This window comes from Corapipo altera, unplaced genomic scaffold (genome assembly GCF_003945725.1).
Source record: "Corapipo altera isolate COAL_440 unplaced genomic scaffold, ASM394572v1 1, whole genome shotgun sequence".
Lineage (NCBI taxonomy): Eukaryota > Metazoa > Chordata > Aves > Passeriformes > Pipridae > Corapipo > Corapipo altera.
The window spans coordinates 30,177,406-30,198,318 of record NW_020884873.1 but is presented as its reverse complement, the minus strand read 5'-3'; the positions used below and the strand labels follow the sequence as shown (position 1 = coordinate 30,198,318).

The window sequence follows — 20,913 nt, the reverse complement described above, 5'->3', positions numbered from 1 at the left end:
TGAGACCAGAAAGGGGTATGAAACAACACCCCAGGGCAATGGGTTTCATAAACAGTGGATAAAGGTGTAGCACTAAACCTGTGGTTTAAACAGGCTTTAAAATGGCTTTTGGTGGTCTCTTTGCAAACACATGCTTCTTCTTCCCAGCACCCCCCATGTTATCCATGCAGGAATGTCCTGCATAACCCCCCTGTAATCCATGCAGGAATGACCTGGGAAGGTGTCCTGAGGTGTTTCCCATTGGCCTTTGTTAACCTCTTCCTGTGATTGGGTGTTCCTGTAAGCCCCTTGAGACTTCTGATTGGTTACTCTGTGAATCCTCCTAAACCCTATAAATGTAACATCCCCAACAATAAACTCTCTCTTGCCTCCTCTCCACGCCTGGTGTCCTGTCTCCCTGCTGGCCATGGGGCCACGTGCGGGGGGGAGGAGGGGGAGCACCTCTCCCCTCCAGGCTCAGGGCCAGAAGAGACTCCTGAGAAACCCCTGGAGTTCCCTTTCCCCATCCTTCAAAGCGTCGCAATGGTTCTTCAGATGGAAATGGAACTAGAACTGGGCCGCCCCACGTCGAGGGTGGGGAAAGGGATCCAGATAAAGGTATGAGATTTCCCTAGGAAAAATCTTGTTGGGTAAAACCACACATACAATTATGCCAATGAATAACCCAAAGGTGTCCAGTCTTCAGAGTCATTAAACATTTAATGCTGCTATCTTCAGGTTAATTTATGCTTGGTTGTTTGGGGTTTCTTTCCTCATGTTTGATTATTAGTAAGCAGAAGTGACACATGCCCTTGAAAGGGACATTCAGTTTGATGCTGCCAGAATTTCCTGAACTGATTAAACATTTCCAGCAGATTTTTGTGAATGATCAGAAGGAGTTGAGTCACCTTATTGAAGATTTAGGAAAGGAAACAATTTTTAAGCAATATCTCACAGAAATATCTTACAAGATCTTAATCTGCTCAAAGGCATTATCTTAAGGTCTAGATTTTGATCATAAAGGTGTCTTACTAAGGCATTTAAAGACATGGTTTAAGCAGATCTGAAGTCAATGAGTCTTTCAAAAGTGCATGCATTCAAGTGTACTTACCTATTCTGCTAGGAAGGGATCACACTTAAGAATGAAGATTTTAGACATTAGCCCTGAGATTCATCTTGATGGTCTGCAATCACGACCAAGCATTTCTGGTAGAAACATGCACGGTGAAAAGCACTTACACATTCAACCTCAGAAACAGTTTGCCTCAAGTCAGAGAGAGTTAAATGATGGACATGCCAAAACTTAAAGAACAAGGATGAAGCAGACAACTTCTAGATTGGCTGTGAAAAACTGATGAAAAACATGGGGTCAGGACTGCTGGGAACAAAAGAAAAAAATCCATAGTGGAAAAATGTAGAGGTTACAAGATCAAAATTGCTGGTGCCTTCACTAGCGTGTTGCCCAGGTGAGGAACGATGCCAAAGACTCTAAATAAAGAACTGAGTGTCTTGGGTTTGATCTTCCTGCCCAGATTGCCAGCATTAAGAGCAATTACTAGGCAAAGGCTTTCAGTGGATCTGTGATTAAAATCCAAGCAAGAGTTCAGAAGCTGAAGTTTTATGACAGCAGAAGACAATGAGGATGACAGAAGAAGTGATAGTGAGAGGGTCTAAAATGTACTTGCATTATGCCAGTCCCCTGAACAGGCTAATCAATGGATGCTGACTGATTTTAATAGATCTTGTGAGTGCCAGATAGACCCTTTAACACCAACATGTGCTCTGCAGATAAACTCTAAGCTCTTCATGGAGAACTGGGCAACTTTTACAACACTGTGAGGAAAATTGCAGATCAGCATCCTCTAGGAATGTACCTCATGGGTACTTGAACATACAGATAATGAAGGTCTTTGCTGATCATATGAAAAATACTCAGACACTTTCTAGGAGAGCCATATTACCACAAAACGACCAAAGCCTTGTCGTTTCCAAAATGTAGGACTGACTCCTGCACTTCCAGACAGGTGTGAGTGGGAAGCCCGAAAGGATCTCAGTGGTCACAGACTCCTGTATTTCAAGTGCAGCAAACAAGGACCAGCACAAAACTCTACTGTCTTATGAAAACTGTGCCAGAGCTCAGACAAAAAGTGAATACAGCTAAGGATGAGGCTTGGAAGAAGGAAATTGAAGCAATCAGCATCCCTATTAAATGCTACCTTGGGCATGTTCTCAGCCCCTTGCATCACTGAGAGGCAGTTCTCAGTAGTGGAATTTCTTTGATTTTTTTTCTAGGAACAGAATGGTGAAACATTCCTAAATGCTTACAGAAAAAAATGCATTTTAAAAGGCTGTGTGAGGGTCATTCAGGATTGAAAAATTTCAGAGGGGAACCAGAGACATTTTAGATTGAACTCAGATGAACTGTGGCATTATGGAATGTCTAAAGGTTTGTCACATATGCCAAAGTACAAGACAAGACAAGTGAAATAGCCCATGTTGGTGGTACAGAAAAGGCAAAAGCTTGCTGCCTGGAGCAAAGTAAACATCAGTTTGTTTAATCTGGTGGAAAAAAATACTCCTTGTTTAGATATATTTTTTTAAACTGGCAGAAACTCCTTTCTAGATCTGAACACATGCTTTCAAATATTTTACATGAGTCATCACTTATTTTTAATGCATTTATTAGAGTCATACCCATAACCATTTTTTATATTGGCTTTAAACAAACACTTCTGTCATGGAATCTTACTGGCATCTCCATTTAACTTGAGTGAAACCCATGATTGTGCAGACTATGATATGAATTCAGTGCCCTATTTTAATCATCACAATAAGAACAAGCAAGGTTTAGGACAGTGAATATTTACTGCACTGGCCTTTAAAGCAAAATGCAAAGTTGTGGATGCATGTGACAGTAGAAAAACAAACTTTGAATTCCCACATAGTAATTTTTATTACAGAAATGCTAGTCTAGTAAGGGATGTGATTATTCTAATTAATCATGAATGACTGTGAGGAACTGGACTTTTTTAATTGCCTTAAAAACTTTGCTATTATAGCTAGCTATGCAAACTTCCTGCCAGAAGAGAAAACTTAAAGGTTAAGGGGAGGAGCCTATAGCCCACAAAGTGTTAACTTTTTGGGTTCGGGAGCAACTCTTTGGGTGTGTGATGCTTCTCTAGGTGCGTGATGCTTATCTACAGAAGATCAGCAGTGATACTCTGGGCATGTGATGCTTATCTCCTATAAGCATCAAAAGGGGCCCTTTATACAGACACCTATCGCTAATGCCTCCCTTTTAAAAGCGGGGCCTCCAAAGCGGCCCACCCCTCCCCAAGCCTGAAAAACTCTGCAAAAAACCAGCAACCAAAACATCAGCGACAGACAACAACCAAGTTAGCCGGAGCCCCCTGAATGGTGACTAAAAAACTTTCATTCTTTTCTTTTTCTCTCTTTTCTGTTACACATTTCCTTGGGTGCTTTTTTTCTCTTTCTTTCTCTCTTCCTTTATACATTTTCTTGGGTGATACCTTTATGCTTTTACATTGCTATATTACAACCAAAATGGCTACATACCTGTTTTGCTTTGCAACCAAATTGTTCTAAAATAAACCATATATATATAAATATATATATATATATGTAAACACTGATCATCTAGTTTCGATTTACTTTAATTCATTCCAAGGGATTTATTAATGAAACAAAATTTACTCCCGCTTGGCAGAGTGGGTCATAACAACGAAACACAGATCACTTGCAGACCCCATGGACCCCACGCTCATACTAAGCCATATTCATATCCGTTTTCTTATGTGAGATAGTTTTCCCAAATGCTATCAATATGAACATTTTTGGAGCAGGAGCAACCCTACAAGAAGAGAAGAAAAATAATTAGGTCCAGAAGGTATGCCTAAGTTTTCATTCCCATATTTTAATACATTTTTTTAATATATATATAGTTTTTTCCTCAGATCCATTCCAGGAAATCATTTTCTGTATTTGTTATATCCTCAAAAGCATTAAGAAAGGTTAAACTTTCAAGATGAATTTTTAGTCCTGAATTATTAGGTTGTCATTTACTCCTGTACTGTTTTTCACTTTCAGTGTTGGGCAGATAATCTAGATTTCCTTTCACAGTTACATTTCTAGGACAATAAACTTCTCAGGGGCAGACTTTGGATTAGTGGATTGCAGCAAAATTTTGAGACTCAGCATGTTATTTTTCTCTTGCATCTTTGCTGTTTTTTCCTGCTCTGCACAGATATTCACACTTCAAAGATGCCTGCTCTTGACACACTACACATTAACCAGTGGCTTCTGATGTCTTCATATGACAGCATACGCTAATGTTTTTTCCATCAATTCTATTTTTCTTAATCATCAGGTTCAATTTCTTATTATAAGTAATAGATATTTACTTCACCCTGCATTAGTACTCTTCATACATTTGCAATTTCAAAAGACAATTTCACTGTCTCAGCATGGTTTGACAATGTGAAAGCAGATGCCATTTTGATGCTTTTTGAGAAAAAGAGCAAAAATGTGCTTGAGACCAACCCTGAAGGCCAGTGTGCACTTTCATGTGAGTTTTCTGGAAAAGTCATATTTCTAAAGTTATCTTGCTGCTGGTGAGGAATATATGAAATGTGGGCAGAAGCTCAAAGGCTGAGTATAAAGCAATATGCAATGTTCACAGGCTCTCAGCCTGACTGATTGTATCAAGCCATTTATACCCTTCTCCTGGTGGCCAAGAGTCACATTTGTGTAAGTTTTCCATGCTGAGAGGCAGAGACACAAAACCATATAAACTAAAGAAGAGTTTTCTCCTTGTACTTCCCCTCTTTTTTCTTAGTCGTTCTTCCTGCAATTCAGCTTTGCTCTGACCATGAGTATGATGCAACAATATGTGTCTTCTCACACCTGCAGTTAGAGGCCAAAAAAGGAAAGGCAGGGATGCTGTCTCAGTGGACCTTAATCTGATGTATGTTACAAGTGGTCTGCAAGTTTTATAGTTAATGGGCCAGTGCCAACTCTCTACACTGGCCACGAGTCATGAGGATTTCCATTTATCAAACTATAAATTAACTCCTGATGTAGCCAATTTGCATGACATAATGTTTATAAAGTTCTGAGAACAAGCTTCTCTGAGACTTGGGTAAGGTCAACATAAAAGAAAATCTTTCTGATCTTTTTCATAGATGGAGGGGTGGGGCTTTTTCTCTCTTGACCCCAGAATATATAGGCAGGTTTGTTGATAATTTTCCACAGGAACAAGCCCATATGGCTGATTTGGCTTTTCGTTCTGCTCTGTCAAGTGCCCTCCTCATCTTTCATCCCTACTGTACAGTGGATACATCCAGTCACTGTGCATTGGGCAAGCACAGTATGCTGCCATGGTTCTCATACCACTTTCATCAGCAAATGTCAATTCCTTAGTTTGAAACTGTGCTCCCAATCCTATATGGCAGGAAGAAACATCTTCCCTAAAAGAAGGATTGGCTATGATGTGAATAGAACATATGAGACATTCTGTATTCATGTCAATTAGGAGTGTTTGAACAGCCTTTATACCATTTGGAGTCGGTTGAATATTTTAATGACTACTGGGGTTTTTTTGTAAACATGTTTGTGTGTATCACAAATTTGCAGCAGAAGAGCTCATGTCTCTGCAGCACTCAATGTCTGCTCAGATTCATTCTGTGCACAGGGTCAGTGTGACAAGCTGGAGCATGTTCACCTCTGCACGGTTAAACAGGACTGACGTATTGGCCACTGTGCTGCTCCTCTTCTGAATGGTGCATGTGTCCCAACCAAGGAGTCAAGGTTACCATGTCAGAAGCAGCTTACTCAGAAGTTAAGCAGAGTCAGCAAATGTGTATTAAGGACAGATGAACTCAGGCTCAATGCAAAAGACTAACACATATGGAATCTGAACATAACTCTGTGGAAATGGAAGTTCAACAAAGACTTTTTATGTAATGTACTACTTTCAGATTGCCATTATAACTTGTTAAAACTAGTTTATGTTAATAGCACCTTACAGTGGCTGTTTGATACACAAGGGGGGAAAGCCAAAAAGTTAAGAACCCTTAACTCTGAACAGGAACCACACAACACAGCTCTTGCCATAATCTCTTTACTACTGCCCAGTAATGCATCATGTTATTGCTTCTCCACATGCTAGAAGTTAAGAATTAGTTCTGGGGAAATCTGTATCTTTCCAGTGTATAGCAGTTTCTGTACTCCACAAGTAATATTTTTTTTCTAGTTTTTACTTAGATGGGAAAAAAATTAAATCAGTGTGGTCAAGAGGACAAAAATACAGTATCAGTCATTTGGGTTGACTATTGAAAAGGGTTACTTTTGTTATTACTGTATTTTGGTTGTTTATAAACAGTAAATAGGAATCTTTCTGATGAAAGACTGAGGAGACAAAAACTAAGGAAGTGAACTAATGGACATCCATTAAACCATATGAATTTTTCGTCCTTATTTTTTTCTGGGATTTCCTTGTTAACATGATTTTTGGACAACCATTATATTAAACAGTGTTCCAAAGCCACAGAGTACTGCTTTGCAAGTATAACTTTTCTTCATCCTTGTTCCTTTTTCTCCAGAAAAAAAAAAGAGAGTGCTGATAAATAAATTCGTAATCCAGGTCCACAGAGAAGGGCTTTCAAATGCAAAACGAGTTTGACTGAATTAAAGCTGGTGGCAGGTTGTAAAGTGCCCGTACACTAAGGGAAAGGAGTCTGTGTGGACGCTGCTCTAGAGCTAACATGTTTAGAGAGCATGTCCTGACCACTAAATGCCTTTCCCTGGAGGGAGGTGTCCTGCCACAGCTTTGCTGGCTTGGTGCACTGAGCACTCTAATTCCAGCTGCCAGGCAGAGTTGTGGTTCCCCGTGCTTTCCAGGCAGCTGTGTATTATGTGATGGAAACCCTTGGCACAACACAATAGCCGAGATAGCTCTAAAAATTCAGTGCTAAGCTCTGAAACGTGCAGTCCACCTACATATGTATTGTTCACTGCAATCACACTCACAAGCACTACTTGCAGCATTATCTGATGAGAAAGACAAAATTCCCTCTTTTGGGGGGGAACTGAGGGGACAGGTTTGGGGTTTTTTGCATGCTAGTGCATCATGACTGAGGAATTAGTGGTCTTTGGAACTGCTGAGCCCTGGCAGCGCCTCAGCACTCAAAGCCCCTCTGCAGCCTTCTCACCTGCAGCTCAGTGTGTGGCAACGTCAGAGGGTTATCAGTTGCCCTCCCAAGTGACTCGTGATCAAAAAGACCAGGTGCTTCTTCACAGTAGATATGTTTGATGTGGGGAAGGGCTTTTTTCAAGGCTGAAAGTACCATTTACCCAAGTCCCAGCTTCCCCCTGCAGAGTATCTTATACACAAAGCACCTTTTAAAAGTTCCTGGGATTCTTTCTTGAATGTTTGACAATATCTGTTGTCCCTGAAACCCACTACTGAGATCCACAATGCCAATAAAAGCACAGAATTTCTCCTTTATTTTTTGTTTGAATCCTTTGAGAAGGGGAGATGATCAGTTGTATTATCTTAGTATTGTGACCTGTTTGAAGTTATGCAGAAACACTGGTGGCCTTGTAATCCTGATGAGGCTAAAGATCATATGCAGCTGTGAAACTGTGAGCCAGCACTTGCATTTCAATGTCAGCTGCTGTGCTTTTGATGTCTCCTTGAAACTGCCTCGAGTTTGTCTTGAAAGAGAAAATAGTGTTGGAAAAAAGGAAAAAAATTAATTTGCTATGTAGCAGCTAAGTTTGATAATTAAGACTAATTGGAATTAAAAACATCCAAGTAAAACAAACAAGCCCAGTTATCACCTTAAACACAGCAATAAGCAGCTTCTGGGAGTGTATGGAAATTGGAAAAACTCATGGTTTGAGATAAAGACAGTTTAATAATTAAAATAAACCCCAACAAAATAGAAAAACAAAGCCAAGAAAAAGAAGTCACTAAAAAAAACCCCAAAATATTGCTCATCACCAGCTAATTGATGCCCAGACAGACTCGATGCAACAGAAGCCCTGGCAACCTTCCTGCCTCACAAGCTTTTGCTGCCGAATACAATGACATATAGTATTATTGGACATTCCTTTAGCAGTTGGGGTCAGCTGTCCCAGCTGTGGCCCCTCCCAACTTTTTGTGCACATCGAGCCTGCTCACTGGTGGGGTAGTCTGAGAAGCAGAAATGGCCTTGACCCTGTGTAAGCACTGTTTAGCAATAGCTAAAACATAGGTGTGCTGTCAACACTCTTTTGTTTGCAAATCCAAAAACATATCCTACCTGAGCTGCTATTAAGAAAATAAACACAATCCCAGTCAAAAACAGTATAATCCCTTACACAAAATGAATAATAACAGCTGCATCTCTAAGAGTCGAGAGTCCTCACCGAGCCCATGTAGCCATCTAGCAAACATTGACCACATTGTTTTGGGCTGGTTGTGGTGACGAACATATTTGGCATTGCCTTCATGGTGACAATGCACTACACAGAGCATCAGGGAAGGAATAAAATTTCCTTAGGACCAGAAATGGAGAGTGGTTTCTCATTTTTCAGCTGCTGAGGATGTATGCTGTACAAGATGAGGCAGGAAGGAGAGAAGCTGGTGGCTGAAGTGATGCCCAGGAAAGGGGGATCTTCCCATAACTAGGGCACCCAAGGAACAAATGTTTCTTTGTGCATCCATCCTAGGGGATGCTCTGTGCTTTTCCTTAGTGTGTAGGAGCCCAGTCAAGCCCTAAAAGAGAAAACAAGGGGACTGAGGGAGGAGCAAGGTAGAACTTTGTGGCAAAGGGGCTGATGTCTCTGGCTGCGGGCAGGAGGGGCCATGCAGTGGGTGGTGACGCTGTATCACACTGGGCTGCCCCATCCTTGTGCCCAGGCCCTGGCACAGCTCTTCCCCACTGACCTGCCCCTCTGCAGCTGCACAGGGAGTACAGCACAGCTCACTCCAGTCCACATCCTGAGCCCCAGCAAATGTGGACCAGCAGGATCTGGCCGCTGAGACTGATTTGGGATATACTGTCTCAAGATCTCACAGCATAGTCCACATCCAACAGATCCCTTGGATCTTGGTGCAGGCAGGCCAATGTGTAGAGCAGGGACCATTCAGTACACATCTATTCTCAGGCCCACCTGAACCTGCATGATGACACTCCCAATCCACCCATCTACTCAACAGGCAATTAAAATCACCTACAGCTGAGCTCCCGAAGGCATACTCCTGCAGAGAGATTTGGAGATCCCCTGCCTCCCATTGCCTTGCTTTAAACAGAGCACGTGATACTGTTAAACACCAAGATGTGGCATTATTCAAATATTTTTGTGATGATGAGACTACTCTGTGAAGCCATGGGGGCAAAGGGGAACTGGGAGAGGGCTGCGACATGTTCGGCACAGGTTGCACAGCTCTGCTTCCCTGCCAGCAGCTCTATAAGCAAAGTCCACCACACAGGAGAAAACACCCTCATGAAATCCTCAGGAGAAGGGGACATAGACACATGCTGCAGCAGCACGGTGGCTGTCACGTAACACTGGTTCTTGGGCAGGCAGCACAAGAGTGGCTAAAACTTCTGTCAGGAATTGGAAAGCTTAATCTCAAGGTTTGGATACTGTTACACTTACCCTACACACTGCTGCTGTGACCCAACCAAGGTGGCCAGCTGGTTGCAGGGATGAAATCAGATCCAGAATCCGGAAAGGTGTCGGCAATGCTGCTGACAGTGCAGGTGTAACACCAGAGCTGTGCCCTGCAGAGGACAACCACACCGCTCAGTGAGCTGGGCTGGGCTTTTTTGGGAGGCAAGGAATTAAATCCCAGTGCCGGCTATAGACAGATGCTTGCACCTCTCAGCATTGTGTGATGAAACTTTTATGGAGAATCAGACAGCTGCAGTTCCAACTCCCTTCCTTTAGCTTAGACATGGTAGCAACAGGCCCACTGAGGCAAAGCCAGGCTCACAAATTTCCCTAAGGACCTGTTGTGAAGTGCAGAAGATTAACCTGGAGCACCTTTATTGCTAAGCATATGCTTGCCTGCCCTGCCAGTTGGCACAAAACACCTTACCTGAAAACTTGGGTAAGCATATAACACAGTTTGTCTAGTATTTTTAAATAGATGCAGGCAATGTAGGAATGATTGAATAAAAAAATTACCTGTTACTGCCTAAAGATTCAAATACAGATAAGTGAAACAGGCTTCCCAGTAATAAGGACAATAAAAGTCTAGAAATTATGTCCTATTTGAAGGGTACTGAGGACTATGAAAAAAACTTAATGCAGAGCTTTTGTCTAGGACTAGAATATAAAAACTTCCTTTAAAGTAAATTCTTATAGTTACCTTTGAGAGACATTTAATGCCTACATTAATTTAGCTAATGCACCTATTTTCATTATATTTATATTTGATCTGAAGGAAATTCAGTATTACGGTAAGCCTTAAAAAAGGGCAGAAAGAGTCATGTCAATATTAGTCATAATTTTTGACAGATTATGATATATTCATCACTCCAATTATTCTGCTCAGTACTATTATATTGATTGGGAAATGAATAGTTCAGTGAATATACGGTTGGAAAATCTAATTTCTGAATTTGGTTTCTAAGCAATCATCTCCATCTGTTTTTTTGGCATGTCCCTCTGAAGTGGCCCAGGCACTGGCCATATTCCAGTTGCAAATTGCTCCTGATTGACAGTTGTGCTGCTTTTTAGACAGCATTTTGTGGTTCCAAAATTTAACATTCTCAACAGTGTTGGCCATACAAAAGTTGCTGCAGAGAACTGCAAATTCATTCCAAGATGAGCTGGACTCAACTGCAAAAGGCGATATCTCCATCAAGTTTTAGTCAGCTTCAAAAGGAGACTCAGTTCTCCACTCCTCTACCCTTGTGATTAAGGTACAAATTCACTTACCTTTTCCCTTCCCAACAGCTCTCATGCAGGCTGCAGCTGCACTGTAACGAGGATACAGGCAAAGGAGGCGTGTGGATAAGTCCTGAATACAGGATGTGAAGGCACATGCAAAGAAAACAAGGGAATAATCTACACAATGGGTTCAGTAGACTGAAGAAGGGAGGGAAAAAGCAAACAGGTAAACATGAGTTCTGCTTAAAGCTCTTCCAAGAAGTGTTTCTGAAATATGCCTGGAGCTCACATAACAGGATTGTTTCAGCCAGGGATGTATTTCTTGCAAAAACAAAAAAAGAGAAGCAAGCTCAGGAGTCAGTGTGGGGACATGTCCATCCCACATACACCTAATCATGAGCCACCTCCTGGGCAGGCTCCGATTGCACACTCCCTTCCTCTTCTGAGAAGAACTCAAGTGCTTCTTGCACTTGCAAGAAAACTAAAATAAACTATTTCTGAGGCAGTGGATGGGAAATGTCCATGAAACAGCCTTGGCATCCTACATCTGCAAGACTGAGCAAAACACCGGAGGGTCACTGGAGCAGGGGCGTGTTGCTTCTGCACTGAACCTCTGCCCCTATGCCAGACAGAGGGAGACAGAACCGGATACTTTTTTTGTCAACAGGCACTCACAGAGATCAATTTGACCCATACTGAAAGAGGTATCTAAGATATCGGTAACATCAGTTTCTAGACATGAACAATCCATCTTCTTTAGCTCTGGAAAAACCCAAGCAGCTTGCTAAGAGTATGCACCAACATTCACATGGCAGAGGTGCTGCCAAACACCCTGCAGTTTTAAAAGATGTGTAGATGTGGCTCTTAAGGCCATGGTCTAGTGCTGGACTTGGACTTGCAGTGTTAACAGTTGGACTCAAGACTTAAAAGCCTTTTCCAACACAAACAATTCTATGATTCTATGATGTAGGTGATAAATGTCCTGGAAATGCCCATGATATAAGCCAGTTGCCTCCCCAAGACCTAGTCTGCTTAAGTGAGTCAAGGTTAAGTTTTGCAACTGATGTCAGTGAGGTCATTTGACACTAGGAACTTGTTCAGATAATGTCCTGCGCTGAGGAAACTCTTCAATAATTACAGATGCAACTATCAAGTTTAAGTTCTTCTCTGAGCACAGTCCTCATGCTCTTAAGCTTTAAAATCGCTCCATTATTCACAGATTTAAAGGATAACTATCTAGGGTTAAATACAAGTTATAAACAGCAGTAACTAAATAAATTTTGTTGCTATGATTTTGAAACAAAATTAAGAAGAGTTTCAGCACTGGAAGAGTTAGAATCAATGCCAAGACACTGACATAGCAAAAGCTGTGTGTTTTTATTTCTGTCAGGTCACAGTTTCATGGAGCAGATTTTTTGTAAGAGTTCAAGAAAACCATGTCTTTCAGTGCTCCCTCTACCCCTCTTTCCAGTGTTCTAGTTCAGAAGAAACCTGATTTTTCATGCTAGCAAAATGCAAAAAGTGCCTTTAAACAATGGCATCATTTTAAGACTTTCAGAGCGTCAAACTTCATTGCACCACCAACATTCACAGGCATGAAGAAAATAAGATTTTCGTAAAACCTTGATGCTGCATTTAGTCACAAAGCAAGGAAATCCCCGTAAGGAACAGAAAATCCATTCTATATTTAGCATCAGCCTAACAGGATAATGTCGCTATGGTTAACTATTATTCAGATTGATGGAGTTTTGCATTGTTTCACTGCAAAGGCCAAGCTTCTTTAAGAAGTCTGATCTTGCTGCTTTTGCAAATAAACTGTCTTAAGGTCAAGGAGAACAACTTCCACTTTCTTCTTTTGGTAGTTCATTCTCTCATGCAAATATAATGCTGCTTTGAGGAGGCCAACACAAAATCATCTGCTTTCTGTATTTTAAAGAAAAGGTGCCCATACTATTCTACAAGACAAAGATAGGTTACAGCCATCTATCACAGCCTCAGTATTTCCCAGGGTGTGTCTTTTTCTTCATAATATAATTCATGTTTACAGTTCTACAGGAGTCTTAGAATCATAGAGTTGTTAAGGTTGGAAAAGACCTCTAAGGCCTTGGACTCCAACCATTAACCCAGCACTCCCATGTTCACTGCTAAACTGTATCCCTAAGTGCCACATCTATATGCCTTTTAAATATCTCCAGGGATGGTGATTACATGACTTCCCTGGGCAGCCTGTTCCAATTCCAACTCAAAATAGTGCTCTCTGACTTGCCCTAGTATCTTATGTCCAAGTTCCATTTGAGGAGAAAACCAAGAGCTTCATAAGATAGCAAAATGCAGCAATGCTCTAACCAGATGTAGAATATAAAAGGAACACATCCTAAAAGTTTCAGAATAGCCTAGCTGTGGCCCTGGTTTAAACTGATCTCCAGTCTTCCTTCTGCAAATAATACAGGAGATGTTAAATGAAATGCAAAACATTTTGGTGCCAAATTTTCAAGAAGTGTCCACCTCCAACTTCTTTTTTTTAAACATGCTAGAATATTGCCATCTGTGAATGGGAAGCTGTGAAAGTAGGAATCTGAAATCTGTCAGCTGTTCGTCAACATGTTCGTAAGAAAAAAAATACAAGTGACAGAAGGCTGGGTTTTGGGGAGGGGGTTGCTCAGACACCTCTGCAATTTTGACATGTCCCAGGCATATTCAGTAAAGTAGGAGGAAAGTGTTCACAATGGCACACCAGCTACGTACCCAACGCCCAACACTAACAGCTCAGTGTTTGCTCCTGAGCCAACTCTCAACTTCAAACCCCACAATTTTTAAAATAACTTGTCTGCTTGGAAATCAAATAAATAACAAGTCTTTCCAAGGGGAAAATAACGTATTATAAAAATATTAATATTTCTGATAACTTTATAAAAACCTTTCTCTTTTTTTGCAATTTTTTCCCAATTAATATTCAAAGGCTCTATTATGCAATTGTTCAAGCCACTGCTTGTAATACAACATATTAATATATTCATTTTCTCTTTTTAGTGGCAGTTTTCCATTCCAATTTCCTTTATCTGACTTCTTCATGATTTTTTCTGATCATAAAATGCTCTCCTCTTTCAATTAGTTAATTTATTCATTACTCCTAAAATTCATATTTTACATTAAATATGCTGGCAAGTTTGCTCATGTCAGATTGATCCCTTCCTATATTTTTCAGTAACCCATCTGAACAAAGGTTTCCTTAAATTTCCTTCTCTTTTAACAGCTTTATTTTAATCCTGATCTTTTGTAAGAGAACTTTCAGTAACAGTAATTGTTTCACACATGAAAAAGCCTTCTGACACAGAGGATTATATTAATTATCATTAGCTGCATGCTTCTTAGCAGTTCTGGAACCAGTTTACAGAATACACCTATAATATTCACAATGCAGTGTCTCAAAATTCACTGGAACAGCAATGTTTTCTCAGTGCTGAATGAGGCCTCATAGGAACAATAACTGCATTCAAAGTTTAAAGGTCCCATAATCTCCACATTACATCACAGATTTTGATCTCTACACAGACCCTGCTGTTGCACTAGTTTATCTTTCAAAAGGATGTGAATTTTTGACATCTTGATTTTACAATTTTAAAAGATGAATGAGCAACAGCCTTTGGTAAAATGTCTTAACGGATGTATTACTTAAAATTCACTGCTTATTTTCTAGTTTTGACTTCTAACCTTAAGTCTTACTTATACGAGGATTAAATAAGTTTTTGGACTCCTAAATCAAGCACAGAAATGCCCACAACCACTGCTTGGTAGGTATCTAACACCCAGAATACCCACACAGCATCTTCCCACTTGAACCAAAAGTCCTTTCTCCAGGTGCAGTTTTGCTCCTGCAGAGCCAAAGGCCTCTCGGAGTTTGGACAGAGATGCTCTGTGTATGCACATCTCATTGTGAGGGCCCCCTTTACAAAAGATCATTGCATCTACTTTTCTTTAAAGGATGGCCAAAAGAAGAAGTGAATGAAAATGTGCAGCACATCCTTTACATTGTATTTGAGACATATGAACTGCACTACCCTGAAGAGTGAGGTTTAGGTTCAAAGCCTTCCTCAGCCTGAGAAATTTAAACCTTGGTGGAGCACCACTCATGAAAATGCGCTTTCACCCCTTCTTGGGCCCAGAAGCAGAGGAAGAACAGAAGGGAGCTAGTCTTTGAGGGTTGGTAGTTAAGACAACTCATCCTCTTAGAACAGTCAAAGTTGGGTTGTAGTCCCAAGACACATGAATAAGTTAACAGACTCACCATTGGCATGTCCTCCAAGTGTGTTTTAAAAGAAAGCATTTAAATGTGGGCTTGGTTCTCTGGGGAAAAATAAGTAACTGCAACTAGGATATTTGGGGCTAAAAGTCCTGTGTTGGTGGAGGTCCATCCAGGCTCCTTATCATTCAGAGACAGTAGATGTCAGACACCATCTGGCCATCGGTGTTTTCTACAGTCTTGGCAAACACAACGCACCTCCTCGTATGCATCTCATCTGGAGCTCATCACCATCCATGTGTAGCACTGAGGAAAACCAGACACCTCCCTCTGGATGTCTTGGGGAAACATCACACCTGTGTGACTGGAGCGGGCTGTGAGCCTTGTCCTGGCTAATCACTACATCTCTTCTTCCTGTGGGTACTGCTCAAAAGGACACAGAACTTTTAACCCTTCGGGCACAGTGAGCTTTCCTGATATATCACTATAACTCATTTTCCAATACTTGAACACCTCTTGATCCTGTTTTCTGGAATCTTTCTTACATTTCAGCACATTTGCCAAAATACTGCATTACAGCTTCTCTGATCCTATGTACAGTCGCACTAGCTACCTCACCCCTCTCAGACACTGCTTGTGTATTTGGGGATTTCACAGGTTGCCCCAAATACAGTATTAGATTAGAATTTTTAAGCAACCATTTTTCACCCCTTTTTTTAGGTTGACTTCACACCAGGATACAATAAAACTCCCATTAGACTTAAAACATCTAACTCAATTGCAACTTCCGCATGAGGTGTAGCGTCATTAACATGATAGATTTTAAATTGTTTCAGAAGGCAGCTCATGCTAGTTTTTGAATCCGATCCTCATGCACCCCAGGAAGCTGGTTTGAGAACTGGGATGGCCAGTAGCAGGCAGGGGACCAATAAAGCTAAAGAAAGCGCATGAGCCACTTCGGAAGATATGTTCCAAGTTCCTCCCCAGGTCTTTTGCCTTTTATTCTCCAATTCAGGTATTACATTTCCACTGGTTTCCACCAGGATTGTGCATGCACCTTGACATGTTCACAGAAGTTCCACAATACAGAGTTTCACAACTGGGACAGGTCCCTACAATTGGGACACCAGGGTGACAAAACAGAATCTGGAGAACTTCCCACTGAATAGGATGGAGAGAACATATTTATCACATCATAGCACTGCAATGTCTCATAAACATAGAATAGACTAGATCCATTTACCACAAGAATCACAGAAAGTAACTTATCAAAGAATATATATTTTATGTAAAATATACATTTGTAGGATATAATTTTAATACAACTTTTATACTTATTTATGCTGGGTTTGCAACACTTTGAATTAAAAAAAACCCCAAAATAGTCTTGCTGCCAGAATTTTATTTCTGATAATACTTATAGTTTGAGGTAACAATGAAAGAAGACTGTGTGCTGTGAACAAAGTCAGTGATGTTTATCTGCAGTCACATTTTTGTTATCAAAGTGAAAAGTAAACTTAAGACTTGGCATGTACACTAGAATTCATAACAATTTAGGTCATGGCAAACTGAGAAAGCAAGGACTTAGGCAAATCTACTCTGTTCAAATTTGTGACCTTTGCAAAATATGCCATTAGTATGACAGAAGTCAAGACAGATGTAGACTACATCACTATCATTATTAAGTGTGTGTCTTTGTATGATCCACAGCACAACTTACTGCAGGAACCAGGAAGAATAAACACAGGGGTGTGGGTCTTTGCATGGAGCCTTAGCAATGATGACATGAATTCAGCTTTCCTTGATATAGATAAAAACTGATATTCCATGCACACACATTTTATATTTACAGCTGACTCATCAACAGTGACTAGTCACCCCTTCCTCTGGCAGCAGTAATTATGAGCAGTCTTTAATCTTCTTTAACAAGCTCTACTTCGCACGTAAAGTCTCAGAGACCTCCTCAAGGTGTGAGTTGTTTATCAGGGCCCATTCAGCAGCAGCAGTCTTTTTCCAGTACAGTCCTTGGTATGGCTAAATTCCATTGTCCCTTTTTCAGCAGTCAAAAATCCATGATAAATTCTGTACAACACTGTAGTTAATATAACAGCAGCACCAAATATTGTATTAATTAATTTGCTAAAAGCTGTTTGCAATTATCTCTCTATTGACAATATTTTACCAAAAGTAAATCAATGTACATCTCTAAATATCAGAAATGTATACTTTGATAAATACATTATTGTACAAGAATTCTGACATGCAGATCATGCTACTGGGCTAGGCTATATACAGAAGAACATGTTACATGGTCAACAATATTTCTTTTCCTAACAAAAAATAAAATATGACAATAAGGTATTATTCAACAATTTCAATGATCTCTTAAGACTTCAGTCATTATGGTCTTCCCCATGTAGTTCTAAAATTCTATGGTTTAGGGTAATTTTTCCTCACCAGCCCAGAACCTCAAATATGCCATTGCATTTGTCCTGTTGCATAAACAGAGCTTAATATTGAATGAAAAAGACACTAGAGGAGATACAGTTTCAAAATTGTAATTGTTGCTAGGAGGAAGACTGATGCCATAGGCAACCCGTCAGTGCTGTAAAGCCGCTACTAAATCCCACTTGAAAAATCTTCAGAGTGCACACATGAGTTAGACTAGATGATACTAACTTGCACTTGAAAAATAGATATATTTCTATCTATACACATATGTATAGTCCATATGAAAAAAAAGAGAAAAGGAGAAAAAATGTTCTTAGTTAAACTTAAAAGAGGGGGCCATTTTAACAGTATCTTTATGCTTTATGAAGACAGATGGAGAATACAGGAGACAGGTTGCAAAACAGACAGACAAACAACAAATAGGACAAAGCTCAAAAAACATTGAAGAAATTTTTGAAGGTATGAGCCAGAGGTACAAGGCTGGTCAAAAATCTGTCTTGAGAACCACTACCCTCTTACAATGGTACAAAAAAGCCCCCAACAACTGTTTCAATTTTACTTGGTACTCAGCCTCTGAAAATGTTGAAGAACCCTGGAGTACAGAAATTACTGCAGTACCAAGCAGCACTTGCTAGTTTAAAATTGCAAGTCTGGATGGCATTTACCTTTCTTGCATGTTTTGTGCCTTCCCCAAGCCATTAAGAAAGAGATCTGGCTTCTGCTTGCGTGTAACCAGTAATGACAACCTCTTTGCAGTTATCTGTGTGCAAACAACCGGAGACATTCAGAACTCTGATACAGCAATCCAGTACCAAAATAAGTTAATCACAAAATAAAGCCATTTATAAACAAGTAGATAGTTAAAAAACAAAGAAAAAGGTTAAACAAAGAAAAACAGTCCCACATGCAGACCAGTTTATCAGTGCTTTCACTTCAGCAGAATGGTAACAACGTGAGAACACACATCCAGAGCCCTCTGTGGTCTCCACAATCAGCAACACTGCTTGTCAGGTGATGGAGACAGGATGGTCCATGCAAATGAGCAGACCCTTCAAAGCAGACATCTTCAGAATGGATTAGAGTCACAAGAAATGGAGGTTTAATGGAGTGACTGAAAATTAGTTGGAAGCACATTATTTTAAGTGAATCTCCCTGAAAATATGCTTATTTATTGAATATACTTGACAACAGCATCCACTAACTGTCCTTTTATTGCCACAGGAAAGTAGGACAATATAGTAGATAAAAGGAGAAGTGCTACTTAAGTAATCTTTAAAAGCCAAGACAAAAATCTTCAGCTACCCAGGTGGCTTTTCTTACTATTAACAGTTGTATCATGCACGAGTTAGACAGTATTTGTGGAGCCTGTGGTTAATGCTACACTTATTTTCGGTATGTGGTAAACAGTATTTGATTTAACACTATATAGCCGATTGATGCCATCTGGTTTACAAGATGGAAGGGATGGGAGACCGAGAGCGCCTTAGAGGACAAGGTGAGCTGTAGGGTGATGTTACTGGAGACAGTCGCAGAGAATTGCCTGTCAAGCCAGCTATGTTGTTTAAGCTTCGAGATTTTTCATAGCCTTGTATGAGAAAATGCAGAGACATCAGTTGAAGTCAGCCAAAAAACCAGACAAACAATACAGTGTAATGTAATCCAAGGAGCTATTGGGGATTCAGAGGGAATCTGCCTGCAAAAGAACTCAATGCTGACACACATTACTACCAAAAGATACTAATAAATAAAATTATTTACAAGCTAATGCTGCTATTTTTTCCCCCAAAAGTTAAACAGACCACCACAAAAAAGGTCTGACCTGCTCTTCCACATTCCTTCTTGCACTTATTATCAGTTTGTGGGCTTGAGCAGAGAGTGCAAGTTAAGGGATCCCAATAAGGTGACTCGGTGAGCTATCTGGCTAAGCATAATCAAAAACCCATTAAGACAGACTATAGAAACTGTTAGAATTATATAATCTCTGCTAAACTCAATTCCTAATAAAGGACAATTTTTCTTTAAAATAAAGAAACCAGAAACCAGGTAAATTGTATACAGTATGTGTAAATCACTTTTGCAGAGGACTGAATGATAATTGAGAAAGAAGCTCCATCTTCAGAAATATCAACACTTAGACTTTGTGTCTAATTTTAAAGTCCAATAAGATAGCAGAGTTTGACATATTTGCAAATGCCTCCTGAATGGCAAATTTAAAACATTGTATTTGTGTTTCTTTTCCAGCTGACTCAAATGAAATAAATGGTATTAATCCACATAAGCAAGTAGTAAATAATTAATCATTAAATGAGGTGACCACATAATGTTTCACAATTTGAAGGGAACATTGCATTTGCAGACATTTCTTTTCACATGCACTGTGAGCTCTAGCTACTTACATTTTGCTACTTATTGTTTTCATTTTGTAGAAGCTATTCTGTAAAAGAATGAAAAAGCATTGCTATTCACTGCATCACTATCTTCATACTTGAGTATTTTCAATACCACCTGAAAAACCCCACTTACTAAGAAAAGAATCTCAGTCTGGAAAGAGATATTGCAAGCAAATACAAAAAAGATTAAGCCAGAAAGGACCTTGCACCTCAAGTCCATGGATACATGCTTCACTGCAAGTATAAGAAATCTCACCGATTTCAGTGGCACTACTTATTTCCTTGAAGACAAGTATGCATCTAAGCACTTGTCAGGTTAAGATGTTCTGGTACAAATTGCTTACAGTGAAATACTGAGATTTTTCTCACAGAAACTATAAAATACCAATAACAATAAAGCTAAACATCACATGCAATGTCATTAGACTTTTTTTTCCTGATTGAAATGGTTACTGGTTCAAAGTCCAGATCTTCAGATAACAGAGTTACAAGACAGCATCTTCTAGAAAAATCATATCTTAGGTTCTCCCTTAACAACAATTAACATATTTCTTACCTACTGAGAACTGTATGCTGTAAAACTATAATTAAACAAATGTATAACCTCATGTCTGCTAAAACACTGTGCAATGTTCTCTCCAGATTGCAAGGGCAGACTAGACTGTGATGCTACACAGACTTCTGATACATTTCAGAAATAGCCTCCAGTTTCTGAGTTTCTATCAGTATTTACACAAATTAGAAAGAATCACAGTTGAAAGGGGAATCAAGGGGAAGCACAATGCTAGTATATATATTTAACGTCCCTGTAAACATAAAGCTTATTAAAAATAAAAAAAAAAATCAGGTAGTTTTTTTACATAGAAACTAGGAAAGTAATTTTTAAGATTATTTTCCTGCTACTTTTCTAATGATAAAGGGAAAGAACTGATAGAGGAATATGATAAA

The 20,913-nt window shown here is 39.8% G+C and overlaps 1 protein-coding gene across 12 annotated transcripts in view; it reads right to left on the bottom strand.

Annotated features, from left to right (window-relative positions):
• Positions 1-20,913, bottom strand: part of KCNC2 (potassium voltage-gated channel subfamily C member 2) — a 257,075-nt gene that overhangs the window by 137,644 nt on the left and 98,518 nt on the right. For 5 of the 12 annotated variants that reach the window (XM_027658956.1, XM_027658914.1, XM_027658921.1 and 2 more), the window contains exon 5: positions 16,090-19,160. The exons of 1 other annotated variant lie outside the window; for it this stretch is intronic. In XM_027658956.1, the coding sequence (XP_027514757.1) occupies positions 19,024-19,160 (137 nt within the window). In that variant the 3' untranslated portion in view covers positions 16,090-19,023. Of the gene's footprint in view, positions 1-16,089; positions 19,161-20,913 lie in introns of those variants that run through there. 6 more of the 12 variants (XM_027658980.1, XM_027659026.1, XM_027658967.1 and 3 more) reach the window with 4 other exon arrangements.